This window comes from Anomaloglossus baeobatrachus, chromosome 5 (genome assembly GCF_048569485.1).
Source record: "Anomaloglossus baeobatrachus isolate aAnoBae1 chromosome 5, aAnoBae1.hap1, whole genome shotgun sequence".
NCBI lineage: Eukaryota > Metazoa > Chordata > Amphibia > Anura > Aromobatidae > Anomaloglossus > Anomaloglossus baeobatrachus.
The window spans coordinates 116,523,385-116,547,666 of NC_134357.1; the positions used below are offsets into that span (position 1 = coordinate 116,523,385).

Sequence of the window (24,282 nt, forward strand, 5' to 3'; positions counted from 1 at the left end):
GTTTAACCCCTTCACTACCTGGTGATTTCCCATTATTTCTTTTTATTTTTTTCCACCCCTTCTTACAAGGAGCAAATCTTTTTTTATTTGTCTGTCAACATAACAGTATCACGGCTCCTTTGTGGGACAAGTTGTACTTTATTTTTTTCCACCCCTTCTTACAAGGAGCAAATCTTTTTTTATTTGTCTGTCAACATAACAGTATCACGGCTCCTTTGTGGGACAAGTTGTACTTTAAAATTAATCCATTAAATTCTACCATATAGTGTACTAGAAAAAATGTGCAATTCCACACTTTCTTTTTTAAATTTTCAATGTTCACAATAAGGTAAAACTGACCTGGCAGTATAATACTCCCGGCCATTACGAGTGCCGAGATACTAAAACGTATAGTTGATTTTAGAGCCATTTTCTGAGACCGTAACATTTTCATTTTTCAGATCTGGGGCTGTGTGGCGGCTTATTTTTTTGCACCTTAAGCTCATATTGTTACGGACACCATTTGGGGTAGATGGGATGTTTTGATTGCATTTTATTGTAATTTTGCGGTGGCCAAAAAACACAACACAAACCCACAATTTTGGCAATTTTAATTTTTCTCAGTTACGATTGGATATTTCCGTAAGATATCAAATTTGTATTTTTTGGGGGTTTTATTTTCAATGGGGCAAAAGGGGGTGATTTAAAAAAAAAACAAAAACCTCTCAACCTCACTTTTTATTTTATTTACTAATCTCCTTAGAGGACTTGAGCTGTGATTATCCGATCGCTTGTACTGTACAGAGTGGAGCATCAGCACTGCACCGTATAGCTGAAATCATGATCTCTTATGAAGGCCAGCGATCATAGGAAAATCATCATGACTAAGCTCAGGGCTCATCAGCTGACCCCTGGCTGTCATGACAACCCAATGGCACCCCGCGATCATGTCACGGGGTCACCAATGGGAGCAGGAAATGATGTGCTCCCCGCCAGTGAATATTAAATTCCACTGTCAGAGACTGTCTCCGATCCACCTGCAGCTGTTAGAGGCATATGTTGGCTGATCAGATGACATGTACAGGGAAAAATGAGGGCTCTGCTGCATTAAAGGCAGGGACATGACCTTGGACAGTCCCAGGCATTGATCGGCACACTCTCTCCTGGTACTTAGCGCTCAATATTTAACTTTAGGTGACCATGATGCAGAAATTCAAAATGCTGGAAAAAGTTGTAACTTTCTGGGGCTTAGTCACCAATGCAGTGGAGACAACCTAGTAAAAGGACAGTAGATTCCTGTTGGTACTAGTGAACCTTTTGTATACTTCGCATTCCTATACAAGTTATTAACATAAATCACTCACTTAGATTTGTTATATTCAAACTCTATGTGTAAGCAGTCTTCTATCCCAACTTCCATTTTGATCGAGTTGTTGACATCTGGATATGTGGCAAGCTGGTGAACAATGAGGTCATATTCCTTTACCAGATCGGACAGACGCCTCACTATTGTCACCTTTAGGAAATACCTGGAAAATAATCATTACATGGAGGGTCAATACAGCCATCATACCGACCAAAGAAGAGTCATTATAATGTACATGCCACTGAAAATGAAGGGTTTCCAGTGCAATCATTAGATTTAAAAGGGGTGGTTCACAACTCGGCATTAGTGGCCACATCTCTGTAAAACTAATAGTGAAGGCTTTTTCTAAATATCTTGTTCAGCCAATTTGGCCTCTGAGCAGCGGCTATTGTGGTCTGCTTATCCCCATCACATGACCCCCGGGCTCCGTGACCTCTGGGATCTGGTGATGTCACGTCATCTTCCAGTTAACGCGACATCACTGATCGTCACAGAACAGCATCACCCCTGCTTGCAGTGCTCTTCAGCGAAGGAAAGCACAAGCGAGATACTACGCTGTGATGGAGCGGTGAAACGCCGCCCACAGCCCAGTCACTCAGGAAGACTGGGGCAAAGCTCAGTGAGGTCAGGTCAACTGGAAGTTGACGTGACATCACCGGATCTCAGAGGTCATGGAGCCCCAGGATCACTTCATGGGGGTGAGCAAACCGCAATAGCGCCACTCAGAGGCAGAATTGCCTGAACAAGGTACAGTGGAACCTTGGATTACGAGCATAATTTATTCCGGCAGTGTGCTCTTAAACCAAATTACTCTTATATAAAGCAAATTTTCCCATAGGAAATAATTGAAACGCAGACAATTCGTTCCACAACCTAAAGATATTCACTGTATTTATACAAACTAATTATTCATAAAATTACAGCACACTAATACAAAATACTGTACCCTACTGTAAAAAAAAAAAAAAAAAAAACTTAAACTGGACATTAGCTTAAAATTGAATTGGTGGTGTGCGGGAGGTGTACTATAGAGAGAGAAAAAAAAATAAATCTGTATAAATATAACCACCTTTATTCTAGTACAATACACCAAAAATAAAAAAAAAAAACCCGCATCCCAAAACTATTCTCCCCAAAATAAGGGCAGAACTAAGCCAAGTGGGGTTAGGAATATGGAACAGGAAATTAGATTACAGTACAAGCAATGGGCTGTACTGGTTAGCAGAAAGTACAATATTGTATCCACAAATGCAAATTAATAGACATGCTATATAGTATATACTGTACAATGGTATACTGTATACACCACATATGTACAGAAAGTTACCTCCAGAGCGGGTTGGAACCATAACAGTGCACAGTGAGTATTTGCTCTTATTGTAAATCATTGCTCTTAAACCAAGTTACAAAATTTGTAAACAGCTTTGCTTGTCGTGGAAAACGCTCTCAAACCAAGTTACTCTTAATCCAAGGTTCCACTGTATTTAGAAAAAAAAACTTTCCCTATCAGTTACAGGTATGTGGCCACTATTGCAGAGTAGTGAACCACCCCTTTAATGCATACATCAGTCTCGTGATAGCCTAATGACTCAGCTACAATACGCACCTTAATCTGACATTTGAACCTATGTAAGATTCATAAGGCTTCTCCACTTGCATGAACTCAAAATCATAACTTCTGCTTTGTGTCAGCTCCCCCGGCAGAGCCAGCTCTTTCACAAGATTTACAAACTCATGTGTATTGCTTTTATCATTGAACAGTTCTAAAATAAAAAAAAAATAAATAAATAAAAAGATTTTATTACAGACTGTAAAAATACAATACACAAAGAGACCAATTATTTTGGTGTTATATCACTACCATTGTGGCAGAGGTTTGGGGCTTCCAGATGTTGGCCAATTGAATTGCAAACTTTTTAAAGAAGGGAATTTTGTTTACTTACCGTAAATTCCTTTTCTTCTAGCTCCTATTGGGAGACCCAGACAGACAATTGGGTGTATAGCTTCTGCCTCCGGAGGCCACACAAAGTATTACACTTTAAAAAGTGTAACCCCTCCCCTCTGCCTATACACCCCCCCGTGCATCACGGGCTCCTCAGTTTTGGTGCAAAAGCAGGAAGGAGGAAACTTATAAATTGGTCTAAGGTAAATTCAATCCGAAGGATGTTCGGAGAACTGAAAACCATGAACCAAAAGAACAATTCAACATGAACAACATGTGTACACAAAAGAACAAACAGCCCGAAGGGAACAGGGGCGGGTGCTGGGTCTCCCAATAGGAGCTAGAAGAAAAGGAATTTACGGTAAGTAAACAAAATTCCCTTCTTTGTCGCTCCATTGGGAGACCCAGACAATTGGGACGTCCAAAAGCAGTCCATGGGTGGGTAATAGAATACCCCGATAAAAAGAGCAGACAACGGCCCTCCTCTTACAGGTGGGCAACCGCCGCCTGAAGGACCTGCCTACCTAGACTGGCATCCGCCGAAGCATAGGTATGCACTTGATAGTGTTTCGTGAAAGTGTGCAGACTAGACCAGGTAGCTGCCTGACACACCTGCTGAGCCGTCGCCCGGTGCCGCAATGCCCAGGACGCACCCACGGCTCTGGTAGAATGGGCTTTCAGCCCTGAAGGAATCGGAAGCCCAGAAGAACGGTAGGCTTCAAAAATCGGTTCCTTGATCCACCGAGCCAAGGTTGACTTGGAAGCCTGCGACCCCTTACGCTGGCCAGCGACAAGGACAAAGAGTGCATCAGAACGGCGCAGTGGCGCCGTGCGAGACACGTAGATCCGGAGTGCTCTCACTAGATCTAACAAATGCAAATCCTTTTCACATTGGTGAATTGGATGAGGGTAAAATGAAGGCAAGGAGATATCCTGATTGAGATGAAACGGGGACACCACCTTGGGGAGAAAGTCCGGGACCGGACGCAGAACCACCTTATCCTGGTGAAATACCAGGAAGGGGGCTTTGCATGACAGCGCTGCAAGCTCTGACACTCTTCGGAGTGACGTAACTGCCACTAGAAATGCCACCTTCTGCGAAAGACGTGATAGAGAGACATCCCGCAGCGGCTCAAAAGGTGGTTTCTGAAGAGCCCGTAGAACCCTGTTAAGATCCCAGGGTTCCAGCGGCCGCTTGTAAGGTGGGACTATGTGGCAAACTCCCTGCAGGAACGTGCGGACCTGCGGAAGCCTGGCTAGACGCTTTTGAAAAAACACGGAAAGCGCTGATACTGGTCCCTTGAGAGAGCCGAGAGACAAACCCTTGTCCATTCCGGATTGAAGGAAGGAAAGAAACGTGGGTAAGGCAAACGGCCAGGGGTTAAACCCCTTATCAGAGCACCAGGCTAAGAAGATCCTCCAAGCCCTGTGATAGATCTTGGCTGACGTTGGTTTCCTGGCCTGTCTCATAGTGGCAATGACCTCTTGAGATAACCCTGAGGACGCTAGGAGCCAGGACTCAATGGCCACACAGTCAGGTTGAGGGCCGCAGAATTCAGATGGAAAAACGGCCCTTGAGACAGCAAGTCTGGTCGGTCTGGGAGCGCCCATGGTTGACCCACCGTGAGGTGCCACAGGTCCGGGTACCACAACCTCCTCGGCCAGTCTGGAGCGACAAGGATGGTGCGGCGGCAGTCGGACCTGATCTTGCGCAACACTCTGGGCAGCATTGCCAGAGGAGGGAATACATAAGGCAGTCGAAACTGCGACCAATCCTGAACTAAGGCGTCCGCCGCCAGAGCTCTGTGATCCTGAGACCGTGCCATGAATGCCGGGACTTTGTTGTTGTGCCGAGACGCCATGAGATCGACGTCCGGCGTTCCCCAGCGGCAACAGATCTCTTGAAAACACGTCCGGGTGAAGAGACCATTCCCCTGCGTCCATGCCCTGGCGACTGAGAAAGTCTGCTTCCCAGTTTTCTACGCCCGGGATGTGAACCGCGGAGATGGTGGAGGCTGTGGCCTCCGCCCACAGCAGAATCCGCCGAACTTCTTGGAAGGCTTGACGACTGCGAGTGCCGCCCTGGTGGTTGATGTACGCGACCGCCGTGGCGTTGTCCGACTGTATGCGGATCTGCCTGCCCTCCAGCCACCGATGGAACGCTTTTAGGGCTAGATACACTGCCCTTATCTCCAGAACATTGATCTGAAGGGAGGACTCCGTCGGAGTCCAGGTTCCCTGAGCCTTGTGGTGGAGAAAAACCGCTCCCCACCCTGACAGACTCGCGTCCGTCGTGACCACAGCCCAGGATGGGGGCAGGAAAGATTTTCCCTTCGACAGAGAAGTGGGAAGAAGCCACCACTGAAGAGAGGTCTTGGCTGCCAGAGAAAGAGAGACGTTCCTGTCTAAGGACGTCGACCTCTTGTCCCATTTGCGAAGAATGTCCCATTGGAGTGGACGCAGATGAAACTGCGCAAAGGGAACTGCCTCCATTGCTGCCACCATCTTCCCCAGGAAGTGCATGAGGCGCCTCAAGGGGTGTGACTGGGCCCGAAGGAGAGATTGCACCCCTGTTTGCAGCGAACGCTGTTTGTCCAGCGGTAGCTTGACTATCGCTGAGAGAGTATGAAACTCCATCCCGAGGTAAGTCAGTGATTGGGTCGGAGTCAATTTTGACTTTGGGAAATTGATGATCCACCCGAACCTCTGGAGAGTCTCCAGAGCCACGGTCAGACTGTGTTGACATGCCACCCGGGAGGGTGCCTTGACTAGGAGATCGTCTAAGTACGGGATCACCGAGTGGCCCTGAGAGTGTAGAACTGCCACAACGGATGCCATGACCTTGGTGAAGACCCGTGGGGCTGTCGCCAGGCCGAAAGGCAGTGCCACAAACTGAAGGTGTTCGTCCTCGATGGCGAAACGCAGGAAGCGTTGATGCTCTGGAGCGATCGGCACATGGAGATAGGCATCACTGATGTCGATTGATGCTAGGAAGTCCCCTTGGGACATCGAAGCGATGACAGAGCGGAGGGATTCCATGCGAAACCGCCTGGTTCTCACATGTCTGTTGAGCAATTTGAGGTCCAAAACGGGACGGAATGAACCGTCCTTTTTTGGTACCACGAACAGGTTGGAGTAAAAACCGCGACCCCGTTCCTGAAGGGGAACGGGGATCACAACTCCTTCTGTCTTCAGAGTGTCCACCGCCTGAAAAAGTGCCACGGTTCGCTCGGGGGGGCGGAGATGTTCTGAAAAAACGAGTCGGAGGACGAGAGCTGAACTCTATCCTGTAACCGTGAGACAGGATGTCCCTCACCCATCGGTCTTGGACATGTGGCCACCAGGCGTCGCAAAAGCGGGAGAGCCTGCCACCGACCGAGGATGCGGTTTGGGGAGGCCGAAAGTCATGAGGAGGCCGCCTTGGAGACTGTGCCTCCGGCGGTCTTTGGAGGACGTGACTTAGACCGCCATGCCGAAGAGTTTCTCTGGCTCTTCTGTGGCCTGTTGGACGAGGAGGATTGGGATCTGACTGAGGGCCGAAAGGACCGAAACCTCGCTTGAATTTTTCGTTGCTGAGGTCTCTTTGGTTTGGGCTGGGGTAAGGACGAGTCCTTCCCCTTGGATTGCTTAATAATTTCATCCAATTGTTTGCCAAACAATCGGTCGCCAGAAAAAGGCAAACCGGTCAAGAACTTCTTGGAAGCAGAGTCTGCCTTCCATTCGCGTAGCCACATGGCCCTGCGGACTGCCACCGAATTGGCGGATGCTACCGCTGTACGGCTAGCCGAGTCCAGGACAGCATTCATGGCGTAGGATGAAAATACCGACGCCTGAGAAGTCAAAGACGCTACTTGCGGAGCCGAGGTACGGGTGACCGCATTAATCTCAGACAGACAAGCTGAGATAGCTTGGAGTGCCCACACGGCTGCAAAGGCTGGTCCAAAGGACGCGCCTATGGCTTCATAGATGGATTTCATTAGGAGCTCTATCTGCCTGTCCGTGGCATCTTTGAGCGTTGAACCGTCAGCCACTGCCACTACGGATCTAGCCGCCAGTCTAGAGACTGGAGGATCCACCTTGGGACATTGAGCCCAACCCTTAACTACGTCAGAGGGGAAGGGGTAACGTGTGTCATTAAGGCGTTTAGTAAAGCGCTTGTCCGGGAAAGCCCTGTGCTTCTGGACAGCATCTCTGAAGTTCGAGTGATCGAAGAAAGCACTCCGAGTACGTTTGGGAAACCTAAATTGGTGCTTCTCCTGCTGTGCGTCCGACTCCTCTATAGGTGGAGTTGGGGGAGAAAGATCTAGCACCTGGTTGATGGACGCTATAAGGTCATTTACTATGGCGTCCCCTTCAGGTGTATCAAGATTGAGAGCAACGTCAGGGTCAGAGTCCTGGGCTGCGACCTCCGCCTCATCCTCTAGAGAGTCCTCAAGCTGAGACCCCGAACAGCGTGATGAAGTCGGGGAAGATTCTAATCGAGCCCGCTTAGCCGGTCTGGGACTGCGGTCCGTGCCGGAGTCCTACACGTAATAACTAGGGGCCACCCCAGGCGCACGCTTCGTCGCAGACCGAGAGGGGCCTGGGGGCGATCCCACAGTGCCCGGGGCCTGTGTAAGGGCCGGTCTGGACTGCAAGGCTTCTAGTATCTTAGCAGACCATTTGTCCATAGACTGAGCCATGGATTGTGACAGTGACAAAGAGTTTCTCAGCTAAAACTGCAAACTCTGTCCCTGCCACCTGGACAGGGGAAACCGGCGGTTCTACCTGGGCCGAGGGTCCCACCAGTGCCCCAGGCTCCGGCTGAGCGGGTGCCACAGGGCCAGAGCATTGCTCACAGTGAGGGTAGGTGGAACCTGCAGGTAGCATAGCCGCACAAGAGGTACAGGTTGAAAAATAACCCTGTGTCTTGGCACCCTTGCTCCTTGTGAACGACATGCTGTTGTCCCCCAGGAGAGTGATCACTGAGGGATATATAGCCACAAGCTAACAGTACAGCCGAACCGAGAAAATGTATACAAATATATATATATATATATATATATATGCGGTGTGTGGCCCCCAGCCAGATTCCCTGCCTCGGGTCTCCCAGAGATGCAGCCAGAAGTGCTTAAAACATGGCTGTCGGCGTTCACAGGGGAGGAGGGAGCCGTGGGCGTAACTACAAAAGTGCGGGAATCTGGCCCCAGAGTGATTAGTGAGGGGGGCGGAGGACAGCTACGTGTGCTCCAGCCCTCACTGTCAGCGTCAGACCGACCGTCCCGCCCTTACCCCTGACTGGCAGGCCCGGGGGCGGGAGTTTAATGCACTAGGCCGCAAAAGCCGGGGACTAAAGTTAAAACCGCGGCCGGAAAGCAGGCGCTGTCGGCGCGGTAGTCCCGGTCTCATACCAACACCGCAGTCGCTGCAGCGTCTGAGGCCAAGGTGCTCCATGCACCGTCCCCAAGGGGACACAGAGTACCTGTAGATGCAGGGCCCTGTCCCTGATGATACTCTGTCTCCTGTCCGACAGAATCCCACAGGGGCTGCGGAGGGAGCCCGGTCCCAGTGCCTGGATGACCGGATAGGATCCCACTTCTCCCAGAGCCCCTAAGGGATGGGGAAGGAAAACGGCATGTGGCTCCAGCCTGTGTACCCGCAATGGGTACCTCAACCTTAACAACACCGCCGACTTAGTGGGGTGAGAAGGGAGCATGCCGGGAGCCCTGTTAGAGGCCCTCTTTTCTTCCATCCGATACAATCAGCAGCTGCTGCTGACTAAAATGGGAGCATGAGTGAATGTGTGCCTCCTTCAACACAAAGCAAAAAACTGAGGAGCCCGTGATGCACGGGGGGGGGGGTGTATAGGCAGAGGGGAGGGGTTACACTTTTTAAAGTGTAATACTTTGTGTGGCCTCCGGAGGCAGAAGCTATACACCCCAATTGTCTGGGTCTCCCAATGGAGCGACAAAGAAAGTAATATTTTTGTGCACATGTAGTCCAGTCCCCTATGGAGTAAATTTTATGTACGACTACAGTTTTGAACAAATTTTGTGACATTAGCAGAACAAATAACTATGTGCCAAGTCACAAAAAAATATATATATATTTCAAAGGGATGTGTCCAGTCGAGTACTGCTATCAACCCACGAGATAATAGTGATATGGAGTTGACCTGCTGGAGTATTGAAATTTGTGGAGCCCGGGAGAAAATTATCTTTGATTCTCAAGGGAGCTGCCAGCTATCAGTCATGCCAGAAGCAATTAGTCACAGCGGTGGCTGTAGGCACACTTTGCACTGACTGACAGCTCGCGGTAAAGTGCATCACTGCAGAGCCAGCTGTCAGTCAGTGCAGCAGTGTACTTTGTCGTTGCGCATAATTGTGTTCGCGGCTACTGCAACTGTAATTTTTATTTTCTCCTGGTAGTCACGCTTTTGGTACTTTGAATGGGCACCTTTAACGCAATTAACCTGTAGATTAACCCTATAGCTGAAGGCTAATAGTATTATCTGACCTGACAGGTTCATTTTAAAGACTAAAATTGATAGTTCTTGAATTTTGAACAAAATGGGGAGGGGGGGGACACCACACAAACACACAACAACCAGGAGGGCTGAAAACAGCAATGAATACCACAAGGCAGGCAAAACAAAAAAACACTCCATGAATGATGAACCAGACCCAAAAACTCCTAAATATTTGCAGTACTTTGCAATAGTCAAAATGGTAAAATCGGAAATGCAATCTGGAACAGTGAGAACCACGATTGTCTTAAGCTGGGATTACGCAGCGGTATCTAAGCAATTGGACCGACTTTATAGATGAGAAAATTTGATCATGCCCATCCTCAGATTAGGATAGAGCCCAATCTCATTTTCCTAGAATGAAGCCTTATATTCCCTCTAATGCATGTTTCTTTCTGGTATGTTCACGCTACACTCACTATGATCAGCAGAGTTTTCAATATGTTGGATCAGTTATTTCAAATACCAGCAGTATAGAAACAGGTGATGAGAAGCCGTTCCCAAATTACCTCTCAAAATTAAGATAAGTATCAGCAGTGAGAAAGGGAATAATACATAACTTTTATTAGAATTATTAGAAAAATTGCGTAGTGCTGCAATTTATAAATTAATTTTTTGTGCAAAAAAATGAAACAATACTCATGTCCAAGAGGACCAACAAAGATAGCGTTGGAGCCCCCCCGGTGGTGTCCGTCAATGATAGACCATAATCACCAGATGGACATTGAGGGGCTTCGACGCCAAATCAGTGTCCAAGATTCATAGACACTGTGAATTGATGACTACTATGAGCCGGATAAATGGGGGCAACAACCTATAATCCTATTAGTCAGGTTAGGGTCATGGGAGGATATATTCCAGTGGGAACCAAGCCCCCCAATAGGACTCACCAATGTAATATACAGTATGGGGTTACTAAATCCCCCAAAAAACAAGCTTTTCATACATGTAAACACCAATTACCAACCATAACCTAACAGAAATCTAACAAAAATCCATCCAAGATCACAGTGGTGTTTCTTGGATTTAATTCAGAGTATAATCACGGCAGTAAACATATAGGTATAATTATTGCCTCTTGCTTATAATGACCGGCTCATTTATACATGGACAGCCACCCGATTCATCTATCCTGATGACCCCCTTCTAACTACTGACCTGCACCTACAACTGGGTGAGACCATTCCATTTCTCTATTTATAATTGCATGATGTATAAATGAGCCGGTCATTATAAGCAAGAGGCAATAATTATACCTATATGTTTACTGCCGTGATTATACTCTGAATTAAATCCAAGAAACACCACTGTGATCTTGGATGGATTTTTGTTAGATTTCTGTTAGGTTATGGTTGGTAATTGGTGTTTACATGTATGAAAAGCTTGTTTTTTGGGGGATTTAGTAACCCCATACTGTATATTACATTGGTGAGTCCTATTGGGGGGCTTGGTTCCCACTGGAATATATCCTCCCATGACCCTAACCTGACTAATAGGATTATAGGTTGTTGCCCCATTTATCCGGCTCATAGTAGTCATCAATTCACAGTGTCTATGAATCTTGGACACTGATTTGGCGTCGAAGCCCCTCAATGTCCATCTGGTGATTATGGTCTATCATTGACGGACACCACCGGGGGGGCTCCAACGCTATCTTTGTTGGTCCTCTTGGACATGAGTATTGTTTCATTTTTTTGCACAAAAAATTAATTTATAAATTGCAGCACTACGCAATTTTTCTAATAATTCTAATAAAAGTTATGTATTATTCCCTTTCTCACTGCTGATACTTATCAGTTATTTCAACTGGCCATTTACAAAAAGGGAGATATGCTGAAGATTTGTATTATAGTCGCAGCAAATGGATAAGATTTTACCAAATCTGATGCATGGATGTGGATAAAGACACACAATTTGCATGGAAATTGACTTTCTGCATAAAGTGTAGATTTTCCCCATTGCGATCATTGGTAAGGTCAGCGACATCCTCAATACTCACAGATCTAAAGCAACAACTGGACACTATGGTCAGAGGACGACAAATCTCTTACAGCTCATCTCGTACTTGCCCTAAGTGTTGTCCGTATTCTCTCATTACCAGATTCTATAGAATATATAGTATACATGCTCACCAATTTGTCCAACAAACTCAATTCGTATTCCTTGGTGCTCTAGTCTTTTGCCGGGTTGCTTGAAGACTATGTTGACCTACAAAAGGGAGGGAGAAGGGGAAAAAAAAAAAAAAAAAGTTCCAATTTTTTTCTTGATCAGAAAAGTAATTCGGCTCAAAATGTCATCTTTGAAGTTATCCCAAAATCAGGTACACTACTCAGGGGTGATGTCGGGAGGCTGCATATAAACTGTCACTATGCACACAGTAGCACTGTGTCTGGATATAGACGGATACCGGCCCCTTTAAACAATCCCTATAATGACTGGGCCATACATGACAAGCTCTTACCTTTCGTTTCTCCCCTACTTCCTAATAGATTGTAAGCTCTTGTGAGCTGGGCCCTCACTCTTTGTTTGAATATGTTACTCTGCAATGTCCAATATTGTTTGTACGTGTCCTGTTTATGGAAGTGCTGTGGAATAATTTGCCGCTGTTTAAAATTTATTCACTTGCAGATTCTTTATAGGAGAAGCGGCAAGCAAAATCTGAACAAAGCCCGTTACTGTGAAATTTGCTGCGGCCTCCCCAGAAAACCGCAGGGATGACACAGGAACTTTTCTCTTAGGGTAAGTTCATATGTCCAGTAATCATCTGTTAGAATGGATTCAGAAGCAATCTATTGGCCCAAAAGGGTTCTGCAGACAACTTTTGTCCATTTTTAAATGAGAAAAAAAAACACAAGAACAAAAACACACAGATCCAGCTAACATTGGAGAATATGGAAAACAGATACATTAATTAGCAATCTGTTTTTCTTTCATGTGAAAAGGATCCGTTTTTTTGCTAACTGGATCAGTTTCACATGGAAGATAAATAATATGTTAACGGACCCATTTTACATAGGTTCCCTTTAACATCGGAGCCTGTCAGGTGCAATATGCACCCAGAACCACGATCTGTTCTGGGTGCATATTGCTAATCTCTGCCTAACCGTCCCTGTATACACTAGGATAGGTAAAGAGATCTTTAGAAAAAGTATTTCTAAAGACCTTTTATCGTATGCTAATGAGGCCAGGGACTAGTCCCCTGGGCGTTAGTTCCCTTTGCTAGTCGGCTCTATTAGCATATTAGTACACCCACACGGATGTACTAACATGCTAATGAACGTGCAACGTCACAGGATGATCTCACTCACCTCTTCGCCGCCATCGCGTCCAACGCTGCATTTCAGCTCAGTATGCATGACCCCGGAGGTTCGGTCATGGGCACTTCTTCAGTTGTAAGCCAGGATGTGTACCCCCGGCTTCATAGTGTGAATGACCGAATCTCCGGAGTCACGCGCACTGAGCCGAAATCCAGCGTCAGAAAGATAAAGATCAGATAAAGATCTCTTTATCTATCTATGCTAGTGTATACAGGGACGGTTAGGCAGAGATTATCAATATGCACCCAGAACTGCTCGTGGTTCTGGGTGCATAATGGACCTGACAGGTTTGGGGGGGGGGGGGGGGGGGGTTTGTTTTTTTTTTTTTTTTTACAGATGGTGTTATGTTTACATCAAGAATTTGTAGAAAATTCATTAAATCCATACTTCCCTCTAACAGTGAAATGTTCCCCGTGCCATTAGCTACAACACAACCCCAAAGCATGATTGATCCACCCCCATGCTTAATGGTTGGCAAGATTAGCGAGTTATGTCAGCAGAATTTTTTTGACAAAAGATTGCCGTTGGATCATTTCTAACGAACGACTACGGGACACGTGAACATAGCGTAACCAATCATAGTGGATATCTGCCCTCAGCCCTAAACTGTGTAACAGGATAGGGATACTTTAACCTTCTAGTGACCAAGCCAATGTTTTTCAAGTCTAACAAGTGTCACTTTAAGTGATAATACCCCTGAAATGTTTCAACATATCCCAGTGATTTTGAGATTGTTTTTTGTGACCTATTATAACTTTAATTTATAAAATTGTCAATCTAAAATGTAATATTATAAACAAAACATAACAGAAATTCGACATTTTCTAAAAGTTTGCAAACGTGGGATGATTATCCATTTAAACGAGGATAGTCACACCAAAACAATACTTTAGATCTGCTTTACATCAGCACAATCTGTAAAATGTTCTTTTATTTTATTAGGATACCAAAAGCTTTAAAATTCTAGCACAATTTTTCAAGGAAATTTACAAAACTTATTCTTTAGGGACCTAATCAGCGACTTTGGGGGACCTATACATTGGAACATCCCCCAAAGTGATACCATTTTAAAAACAGCACCCCTCAACAGTCAAAACTGCTGTCAGGTAGTTTATTAACCCTTCCGCTGCTTTTTGGAATTAATGCATAGTGGCAAGACTGGAGACATGTTATTTTTACCACCTAAAACATTGATAACTTCTGAACAGGCCCCTATGGCAGGTAGACTGAGGCTGTTATTCGCTGTGAACTGCCATGGCAATCATCAGGACCATAGAATCGTGATCTCAGGATGCTGATGGGGTTAAACAGGGAGTCCCCACGCTCTAAACTATCTAGATGCCGAAGTCATTATGGAAAGCAGCATCTAAGGCGTTTAACGGCCATGGTGAGTGCCAACACAGATAGTGACTGATGCAGCAGGGTGGCGGTTATAGTGTACAGCCGATGGCTGCTGCAATTTCAGCAGTGAGGGGGTGGAGGGGCGCTGTCATTGATTTTCTCAGGTCAGGAGACATATTGGTGGTTACTAAGGGGATAAGTTTATTGATTCAGAGAATGTGAACCGTACAGGGACAGCTTCAAGAATATTGCTAAACTGGTGAATGGAGTACAGCAGTGTGAGGGCGGAGTACAGTGGGGAGGGGGAGGGAGGGAGTGCAGCAGTGTGAGTGGGGGAGGGGGGGGGGGGGGGGGGGGTTGGTGGATCAGACATTGCAGACCCAGGCGAAGATCGACCTCACATTAAAATGTGCCCGATTCCTATACTCACCACTTCATTTTCATCCGCTCTACCACAATGCAAATATTGAGTAATTATTAACCCCTGTTTACTTTTCATGAACTCGTGAAGTGACGGCAGAATAAATTACTATTCCTTATCTGTACACTGTAACTTTACCTTTCCAGCTACTGACTCCCCATCATAGAACAAGAAGTGTTTTTCAATTTTGCCTTCTTCGGTTTTAATCTCGGAAAGCTTCCTGGTCTCTGCATCGTTAAGGACAACTTCAATCTCACAAATCGGACCAAACAAACCACTCAGAAAACTCTACAAACAAAAAGAAGAAGAGGTTAAAGGGCAGAATTTTATGAGCCAACGATGGGCAAGCCAGTCATTATGTAACCAGAATATTCTGAGCTGCTGTCGGCTGATCATGTATTTAGTATGGTGGAACGTCAGGGGAGACTATGGGAAATCCAGAACAAATTTGCAGATAATGGCTATGTGTCCACAGTAGAATGTACCTGCGGATTTTTCTGCCTGAAAATCCGCGACTTTCGCGGCAAATCCGCACCCGCGGATTTGCCGCGGGATTTTTTTTTTTTTTTCCCCATTCAAAACCAAAAATCCGCACCAAATCTGCACCAAACAATTGACATGCTGCAGATTTTTCCGGATCAAAATCCGCGGCAAATCCGCAGCGGAAAAATCCGCAGCATGGACACAGCATTTCCAAAATGCCATTGAAATGGCTTGGAAGTGCCGCTGCTGCAGATTTTCGGGAAATCCGCGGCAAATCCGCGGCAAAATCCGCGGTAAATCTGCAGCGTGGGCACATAGCCTTAACTGTGGTTTCTAAAAGGAGTTTCACATATCAAAGACACTTCCCTATGACAGGGTATCAAAATCAGATTGATTGCAGCCGACACCCAGCACTGCCACCCATCAACCATTGTCAATCCACTGGTGGACACACAGGAGCAGTTCTGCTCAGTGTGTAGTGACCTGTCCCCAGGGTCCTGATCACAGGTGGCCAGCATCACACATACAAAGCTTTAATTCCTTCTGCAAGAAGTATAAAATTACAGAAAATCTGATAAACCAGCAGAATGTTGCTTCAACACCCAGCAAAGTTCATCACCAATATGACACATAAGAAACCATGAACTAAAATGATAAGAGTGTAAAAATAAATGAATCTTGGAGCGGTAATACCACTACTAAAAGAAAAAAAAAGTGGCGCTGTGCCTAGCAAATAATGAATCTTCAATGCTGGAGAGGAGAAGGGGTTAAAGCCGCGCTGTCATCAAAAAGGATGAAAAAAAATTGTTGATTTAGTAATAAATATTTTATTCCATGGGGCATCGTGTTTCAAGGTTCAAGACCTCTTCTTCAGGACGAGAAAAGAAGAAAAATCAATTAATTTTTCTTCTTTTTTGGTCCTGAAGAAGAGGTCTTGAACCTTGAAACGCAATGACCCATGGAATAAAATATTACTAAATCATTTTTTTTTCATCCTTTTGGCAAAAGCACAGCATTAACCCCTTCTCCTCTCCAGCATTGAAGATTCATCCACATGGGGCTGCGGCAGCCGCCATTACCTGTGTGCTATCTTTGGTGGTTGTGACCCTCACAACCCCATAAGGTGAGTGTACATTATCATTAGTGATGAGCGAGTATGCTTGTTACTACTCGGTACTCGCACGAGTATCACTGTACTCGGGCTACTCGGCGGGGACCGAGTAATCTCGCAATACTCGTGCTGTACTCGTGGTCTTCATGTTGGCGCTCTTTTTAGAGCCAGCCCTTATGCAGGGATTGGCTGGCAGACCACTGCAATGCCACAGCCCTGTTGTGGAATTGCAGTGATTGGCCGGCCCTCACAGCATGACCGTGCCTTTAGCCCGACACTTCCCCGCTCGGCTACGGCCCCTCCCGCACTCCACTCCGCGTGTATATATATATATATGCACGCTTACACACACACGCACGTTTTTTTTTTTAATTTACAGTTTTATGGTTTCTACATGCTGCCGGTGGTCATTTCAGAATAATACTCGGGTCCCCCATAGGATAACATTGGGCTCGGTGCTCGGGCCGAGTACACGAGTATCTTGGGATGCTCGGCCCGAGCCTCGAGCACCAGAGCTTTTTAGTACTCGCTCATCACTAATTATCATACATGGCTCCTTTAATATCTAGTAAGACCCTATATGCGCTCTCTTTCCCCAGCCTTTAATAGCAAATAATGAAGAGACAGCTCTCGGCAGAACGCCACAGCCCCCTGATTCAGCTGATCAATGGGGAGACCAGGAGTCAGACCAAACCCCCAACATATTATAAAGGCCTATCCTACAAATAGGCTATCAATATTTATATGTAAGAAAGTCAGTTCAATTTGTTTTAAAAAAAATCCCTTTAAAAAAAGAACAAAAAACAAAACTGCCGGATATTCAATCAGATAAGTAACAGATGGAAGAATGTAAATGACTGATGTCAGCGGTACGAGGCCGGTTTAGAACTTCTGACATTCAGGGTCCCCACATGGATAGCGATCAATGCACTAACTGCAGGTCTAATATCCCGAAGACCCCAACCCGTCCAGACATTGTGGTCTGTGAACGTCATCAGTCCTGTGGAACCCATCTGGGAGGATAGTTCTTGCACTGGAAATATCACTAGTGACATTTGTCATGAGAATTTTTGATTCAGTCTTTGTTGTGCCTGCATTGTCTTAATTGGAATTTGTCACCAGGTTTTTTGCTCCCTCAGCTGATATCAGCATAATGTAGAGAGAGACCCTGATTCCAGCAATGTGTCACTTACTGCGCTGTTTGCTGTCATTTTGATAAAATCAATGTTTTCTCTGCTGCAGATCTAGCAGTTATACAGAGCTCATGAATATGCTGGACTACCTGCAGCACGCCAAGTAGTCCTGTAATGATAGTCTACTGCAGTCATGCAGCGCTGGAGTCCTGGGCTTTAAATCCCATCAAGGACAACATCGCAAGCAATTTGTATGTTCTCCCCATATTTGCATGGGTTTCTTCCCACACTCCAAAGACATACCGATAGGAAATTTAGATTGTGAGCCGCAATGGGGACAGTGATAAAATCTGTAAAGCTCTATGGAGTTAATAGTGCTATATAAGTGAGTAAATATTGTATCAAAACTACACTAAGCAGCCCAATAAGTGACATCGCTGGAATCGGGATCTCTGCCCCTACATTATGCTGCTCTCAGATTAGGTGGCAAAAATCTGGTGACAGATTCCCTTTAGGCCCCCTTCACACGCACGTGAAAAAGAAACGTACCATTTTTCACATACGTGAAATAGAAAAAGGAGGAATGTGCACCGCACAGCTTACCTATTGGAGGTAGTTAATCAAAATTTCCGTATAAATATCACCATTAAATTTCAATAATTATCAAAAATACCTTCAGATAAAAAATTCGTTAGAATTAAATAAAGGGAATGATGGTGCAAATAGTATTAAAATTATTATTTTTATTCAACAATTAAAATAAATATTTTACAAATCCATATAAATATTAGGCAGGAAAAAATGTCCCATAAATTATAGCAGCGGTTTTACTAGGAAAATAAAGTGCATAATGCCAAGATCACTTAAAAAGTCAATCCCTAATATATGACAAAGTTGCACAGTGCAAAATTGTATCTAAATCCTATGCCATATATAAATAAGGTTGTGGTATAATGATCCTATGTAAAAAGATTTTATCAATTATTTAATTTGCAAGGAAAATAATAACTTAAGTGATCTGTAAACGCTCCAAAGTAGACCGCAAAGCCCCGACACGTGTTTCAGCGATCCTTTCCTCAGGGGGTGCTATGCCCCTACATTATGCTGCTCTCAGATTAGGTAGCAAAAATCTGGTGGCAGATTCCCTTTAGGCCCCCTTCACACGCACGTGAAAAAAAAAAAAAAAACGTACCATTTTTCACATACGTGAAATAGAAAAAGGAGGAATGTGCACCGCACAGCTTACCTATTGGAGGTAGTGTAGTAAGACCGTTCCAAACACTATTCAGTGTGGCTGTTGCCTGATAACATTCTTGGCTTGCCGGGTATAACCATGGGACTTTATTCTGATCTTGATGGATGAAAAAGTCACCTACCGAGGTGCTATGGCCAAGCTAGAGCCAGTAAATCCATAGAACAAAGGAAGACTGGCAGCACTCTCCGGTATTCTGGGACTATTTTATTTTTCAATGCTGACAGGTGAGTATGACAGTATGGATCCGTGAAAGCGCCCTTAGTGGTGCGAAACGGTACAGTCGTCCTCATGCTCCCCTCCCTCCATTCCCTCATGTCTGTATCACCTGTCAGCATTGAAAAATAAAATAGTCCCAGAATACCGGAGAGTGCTGCCCGTCTTCCTTTGTTCTATGCATTTTTCACATACGTATTAAAGGGGTGGTTTGCTCCCCGTGTGCCGTGTTTATGGCACATTTGTGTTCTCCGTGTGTTATTCGGAACACTGAGAACGGAAAGCCCCGCCTTACCTGATTCTTCCGGAGCTGTCTGTGGTGCTGAATGGCAGTGTCCGGCACAGGCTGACGCTGCTTCCGGCCCCCAGTGAAGAAGATGCGTTCAAATTCACTGGAAGACTGATGCAGGGGACTGCTGCGGCAGAGACTGCAGGGATGGTGGAGATGAGGAGGTTTTTTTTTTTTTTTTTTTTACAACGACACAAGTGTTTCTCCGGCGCGTGTCACGTGGGCCCGCATCCAAACTACATCCGTGTGGTACGTGTGCAGGCCGCGAGATACCCGTGCTGCTGGAGAAAAACTGACATGCCTCCGTATGGAGCACACGGGCTCACGTCTGCTCCACACGGAGGCACGGGCCAATGGCTGAACACGTGCGTGCACATAAATCCATTGATTTTAATGGGTTTATGTGTGCCTGTGTCTCCGGTACATGCGGGTACGGACCTAGCACGTACTGGAGACACGTGCGTGTGAAGGGGGCCTTAGAAAAACTTCAAACTTGGCACAAGCACTCTAACTCCCTATACAAATGTGGCGCAAAATTCTTCCAGACTGAGGCACCAGAGAGCTGTGAGCCCAGCAACCCTGACAGCTTGTGAATGGAGAGGAGGCCGAGCAGGCGCACCGCAGCGCAATGCAATCCACGGGACAGATGGAGGAGGTGGCCGAGAGAGAACTGTCAAACAAGCCCTTTAATTTGCACCAGATGTATCAGTGTCCTGTGAGGTTTCACATCTGGGTGCATCTTCTCTGGAGCCATTTCTCTGGTTTTGCACCTCCCCTCCCTGTACCAGATAAACAATCAGCCATCGCTCAGGCTCTGCACTTAGAGGAGCATTACAGCCGCACAGAACAGCCTCAAACAAGCGCCAATAAGTGGATGAACAGAGCAGATCTGGCCAATAATCTGTGCTAGAAGGCCGGCTTTCAGCTGCAGAGCATCTTAAAAAAAAAAAAAAAAAAAATAATAATATACCAAAGGCAAATCCAGAGCTAACAGTCCTAGTGCGGAGCACAAAGGAGCAGGTCCCATACAGCAATGTCTCCAGCCTGTGGCTCTATAGCATCTGCACAACTAGAACTCCCCGCAGGTGCTGCTGAGTGCAGGTTATCAGGACGTACAGGGGTAGTGAAGAGGTCACTGGTTGGAGATCACTGTACTAGAAAAAACATGGCAATGTTTAAAGGGAGTTTGTCAGCGGGTTTTTGCTACCTCATCTGAAAGAAGCATGATGTAGAGACAGAGACCCTGATTCCAGCAATGTGTCACTTCATTTATTGGGTGCAGCAGTTGTGACAGTCAGAGCTCTTAGATGTAGCATGAAGAAGAGCTGAGAAAGCTATCCACACCCACCCCACAGCTCTCTGTGTACACTGCATGTTGACAATAAGCTATTTATCAGGAGCGGCATGGTTGGACCAGGGCTCACATGAGCCATAGCCCATGATCTCCTAATAATAAAACTTATAAGTAAACAGCACACAGCATGGTAAGTGACAAATCTCTGAAATCTGTGTTTCAGCCCCAATCTCCTGCTGTCTCTAGATTACATAGAAAGAAAAAAAAAAATCTGCTGACAGATTCCCTTTAACAGCAGACTGACACAGAGGGAGCTTTATTAAAGGGGTTTTCCTGCTTTCAAAAATGCCACCCCGGATGCTGACTGTTGTAAAACAAATACAAATTGTGTTTTATTCATATCCGCCCACCCCCGAGTTTCCACTGATGTTCCTGGTGGCTCTTTGTCTGCAGCGCTGCAGACAATCAATTACAGTGCCTTGTGAAAGTAGGCGGCCCCCTTGAATTTTTCAATGTTTCCTACATTTCAGGCTTCAAATATAAAGAAAAATGTTAATGTTATGGTGAAGAATCAACAACAAGTGGTACAATTGTGAAGGTGAATGATATTTATTGCTTATTTTAACTTTCATAAAAAAAAAAAAAATAAACTGAAAATTGGGGCGTGCAATATTATTTGTCCCCTTTAAGTTAATACTTTGTAGCGCCACCTTTTGCTGCGATTACAGCACAAGTCGCTTAGGGTATGTCGCTATCAGTTTTGCACATCGAGAGACTGAAATTCTTGCCCATTCTTCCTTTGCAAATAGCTGGAGCTGAGTGAGGTTGGATGGAGAGCGTTTGTGAACAGCAGTTTTCAGCTCTTTCCACAGATTCTCGATTGGATTCAGGTCTGGACTGTGACTTGGCCATTCTAACACCTTGATACATTTGTGTGAACCATTCCATTGTAGATTTTGCTTAAAGGGAACCTGTCATCAGAAATTTCGCCCAAAAGCTAAAAGCTTCCCCCTCTGCAGCTCCTGGGCTGCATTCTAGGAAGGTCCCTGTTATTATTGTGCCCCATGTGAGACCAAAATAAAGCCTTTATAAAGTTCTACCTTTTTGTATGCAGCTTCTGTAAATCTGACACGGGGGCGGGCTCTCTGCCGTCCGTTATTCTGCCTCCTGGTCCTGTATGCCGCCCCCATCGCTCCTTTCCATATCTGATGCACCGCCCTCTGCTCCAGCCATCCCCGCGCATGCCCAGTGCCAGTCTCACAGGACTGAGCAGTGTGACCGCTGGTGACGTGCGCGCAGGCAAGTGATTATGGGCGGGACTGTGACTGTTATCAGCAAGTACCCGCCCATAATCTCGTGAGCGCGCAAACCTCTCCAGCATTCACACTGAGCTCAGTGTAGATGCTAGACTGTATGGGCTGCTTTCAGGGATGACGTCCCTTTGTCATGTGATAGTATTTTGAACACGCCCCTATCACATGACAAAGGGACGTCATCCCTGGAAGCAGCCCATACAGTCTAGCATCTACACTGAGCACAGTGTGAATGCTGGAGAGGTTTGCGCGCTCACGAGATTATGGGCGGGTACTTGCTGATAACAGTCACAGTCCCGCCCATAATCACTTGCCTGCGCACACGTCACCAGCGGTCACACTGCTCAGTCCTGTGAGACTAACTGGGCATGCGCGGGGATGGCTGGAGCAGAGGGCGGTGCATCAGATATGGAAAGGAGCGATGGGGGCGGCATACAGGACCAGGAGGCAGAATAACGGACGGCAGAAAGCCCGCCCCCATGTCACATTTACAGAAGCTGCATACAAAAAGGTAGAACTTTATAAAGGCTTTATTTTGGTCTCACATGGGGCACAATAATAACAGGGACCTTCCTAGAATGCAGCCCAGGAGCTGCAGAGGGGGAATCTTTTAGCTTTTGGGCGAAATTTCTGATGACAGGTTCCCTTTAATGTTTGGGATCATTGTCTTGTTGGAAGACAAATCTCCGTCCCAGTCTCAGGTCTTTTGCAGACTCCAACAGGTTTTCTTCAAGAATGGTCCTGTATTTGGCTCCATCCATCTTCCCATCAATTGTAACCATCTTCCCTGTCCCTACTGAAGAAAAGCAGGCCCAAACTATGATGCTGTCACCACCATGTTTGATAGTGGGGACGGTGTGTTCAGGGTGATGACCTGTGTTGCTTTTACGCCAGACATATCGTTTGGCATTGTGCGCAAATAGTTCGATTTTGGTTTCATCTGACCAGAGCACCTTCTTCCACATGTTTAGTGTGTCTCCCAGGTGGCTTGTAGCAAACTTTAAACAACACTTTTTATGGATATCTTTGAGAAATGGCTTTCTGCTTGCCACTCTTCCATAAAGGTAAGATTTGTGCAGTATACGACTGATTGTTGTCCTATGGACAGACTCTCCCACCTCAGCTGTAGATCTCTGCAGTTCATCCAGAGTGATCATGGGCCTCTTGGCTGTATCTCTGATCAATCTTCTCCTTGTTTGAGATGAAAGTTTGGATGGGCGGCCGGGTCTTGGTAGATTTGCAGTGGTATGATACTCCTTCCATTTCAATATGAGCGCTTGCACAGTGCTTCTTGGGATGTTTTAAGTTGTGGAAATCTTTTTGTTACCAAATCCGGCTTTAAACTTCTCCACAACAGTATCACGAGCCTCCCTGTTGTGTTCCTTGGTCTTCATGATGCTCTCTGCACTTTAAACAGAACACTGAGACCATCACAGAGCAGGTGCATTTATACGGAGACTTCATTACACACAGGTGACTTATATTTATCATCAGTCATTTAGGACAACATTGGATCATTCAGAGATCCTCAATGAACTTCTGGAGTGAGTTTGCTGCACTGAAAGTAAAGGGGATGAATAATATTGCACGCACTACTTTTCAGTTATTTATTTTTTACAAAAATTTAAAATAAGCAATAAATATCATTCACCTTCACAATTGTGTCCCACTTGTTGATTCTTCACCATTACATTAACATTCTTATCTTTATATTTGAATCCTGAAATGTGGGAAAAGGTTGAAAAATTCAAGGTGGACGAATACTTTTGCAAGGCTCTGTAAGTCATCAGCTCTGAGTGGCCATTATATTCAGTAGAGGCACTGAGCACCTTGATTATCTGCAGCGCTGGTGACTGATGTCAGTGCTGCAGACAACATTGCAAGAAATCGGAAGCAGTGGTGAAGCAGCGCTGAACCTGGGGAGGGGGGGGGTAAGTAAAGCACAGCTTGTTTTTTTTTTTTAAACTGTAGACAGAGGAGAGGTCACTCCAAAAATTGAAAACTCTTACTAATGTCATACATTGCTGTGCTCACCCATCACTGTGTGCAGTACAGTCCCACCCCCCCCCCTTCCCCAGTGTACAGTCCCACCCCCCCCCTTCCCCAGTGTACAGTCCCACCCCCCCCCCTTCCCCAGTGTACAGTCCCCACCCCCCCCCCTTCCCCAGTGTACAGTCCCACCCCCCCCCCTTCCCCAGTGTACAGTCCCACCCCCCCCCTTCCCCAGTGTACAGTCCCACCCCCCCCCTTCCCCAGTGTACAGTCCCACCCCCCCCCTTCCCCAGTGTACAGTCCCACCCCCCCCCCCTTCCCCAGTGTA

The 24,282-nt window shown here is 45.9% G+C and overlaps 1 protein-coding gene across 1 annotated transcript in view; it reads right to left on the minus strand.

The window, feature by feature from the left end:
- Window positions 1-24,282, minus strand: part of VPS26A (VPS26 retromer complex component A) — a 100,986-nt gene that overhangs the window by 74,842 nt on the left and 1,862 nt on the right. The window contains exons 2-5 of the mRNA XM_075348794.1: window positions 15,010-15,159; window positions 11,925-12,000; window positions 2,952-3,108; window positions 1,344-1,508 (exon numbers count right to left, since the gene is read on the minus strand). Of these exons, the coding sequence (XP_075204909.1) occupies window positions 1,344-1,508; window positions 2,952-3,108; window positions 11,925-12,000; window positions 15,010-15,159 (548 nt within the window). The remainder of the gene's footprint in view (window positions 1-1,343; window positions 1,509-2,951; window positions 3,109-11,924; window positions 12,001-15,009; window positions 15,160-24,282) is intronic.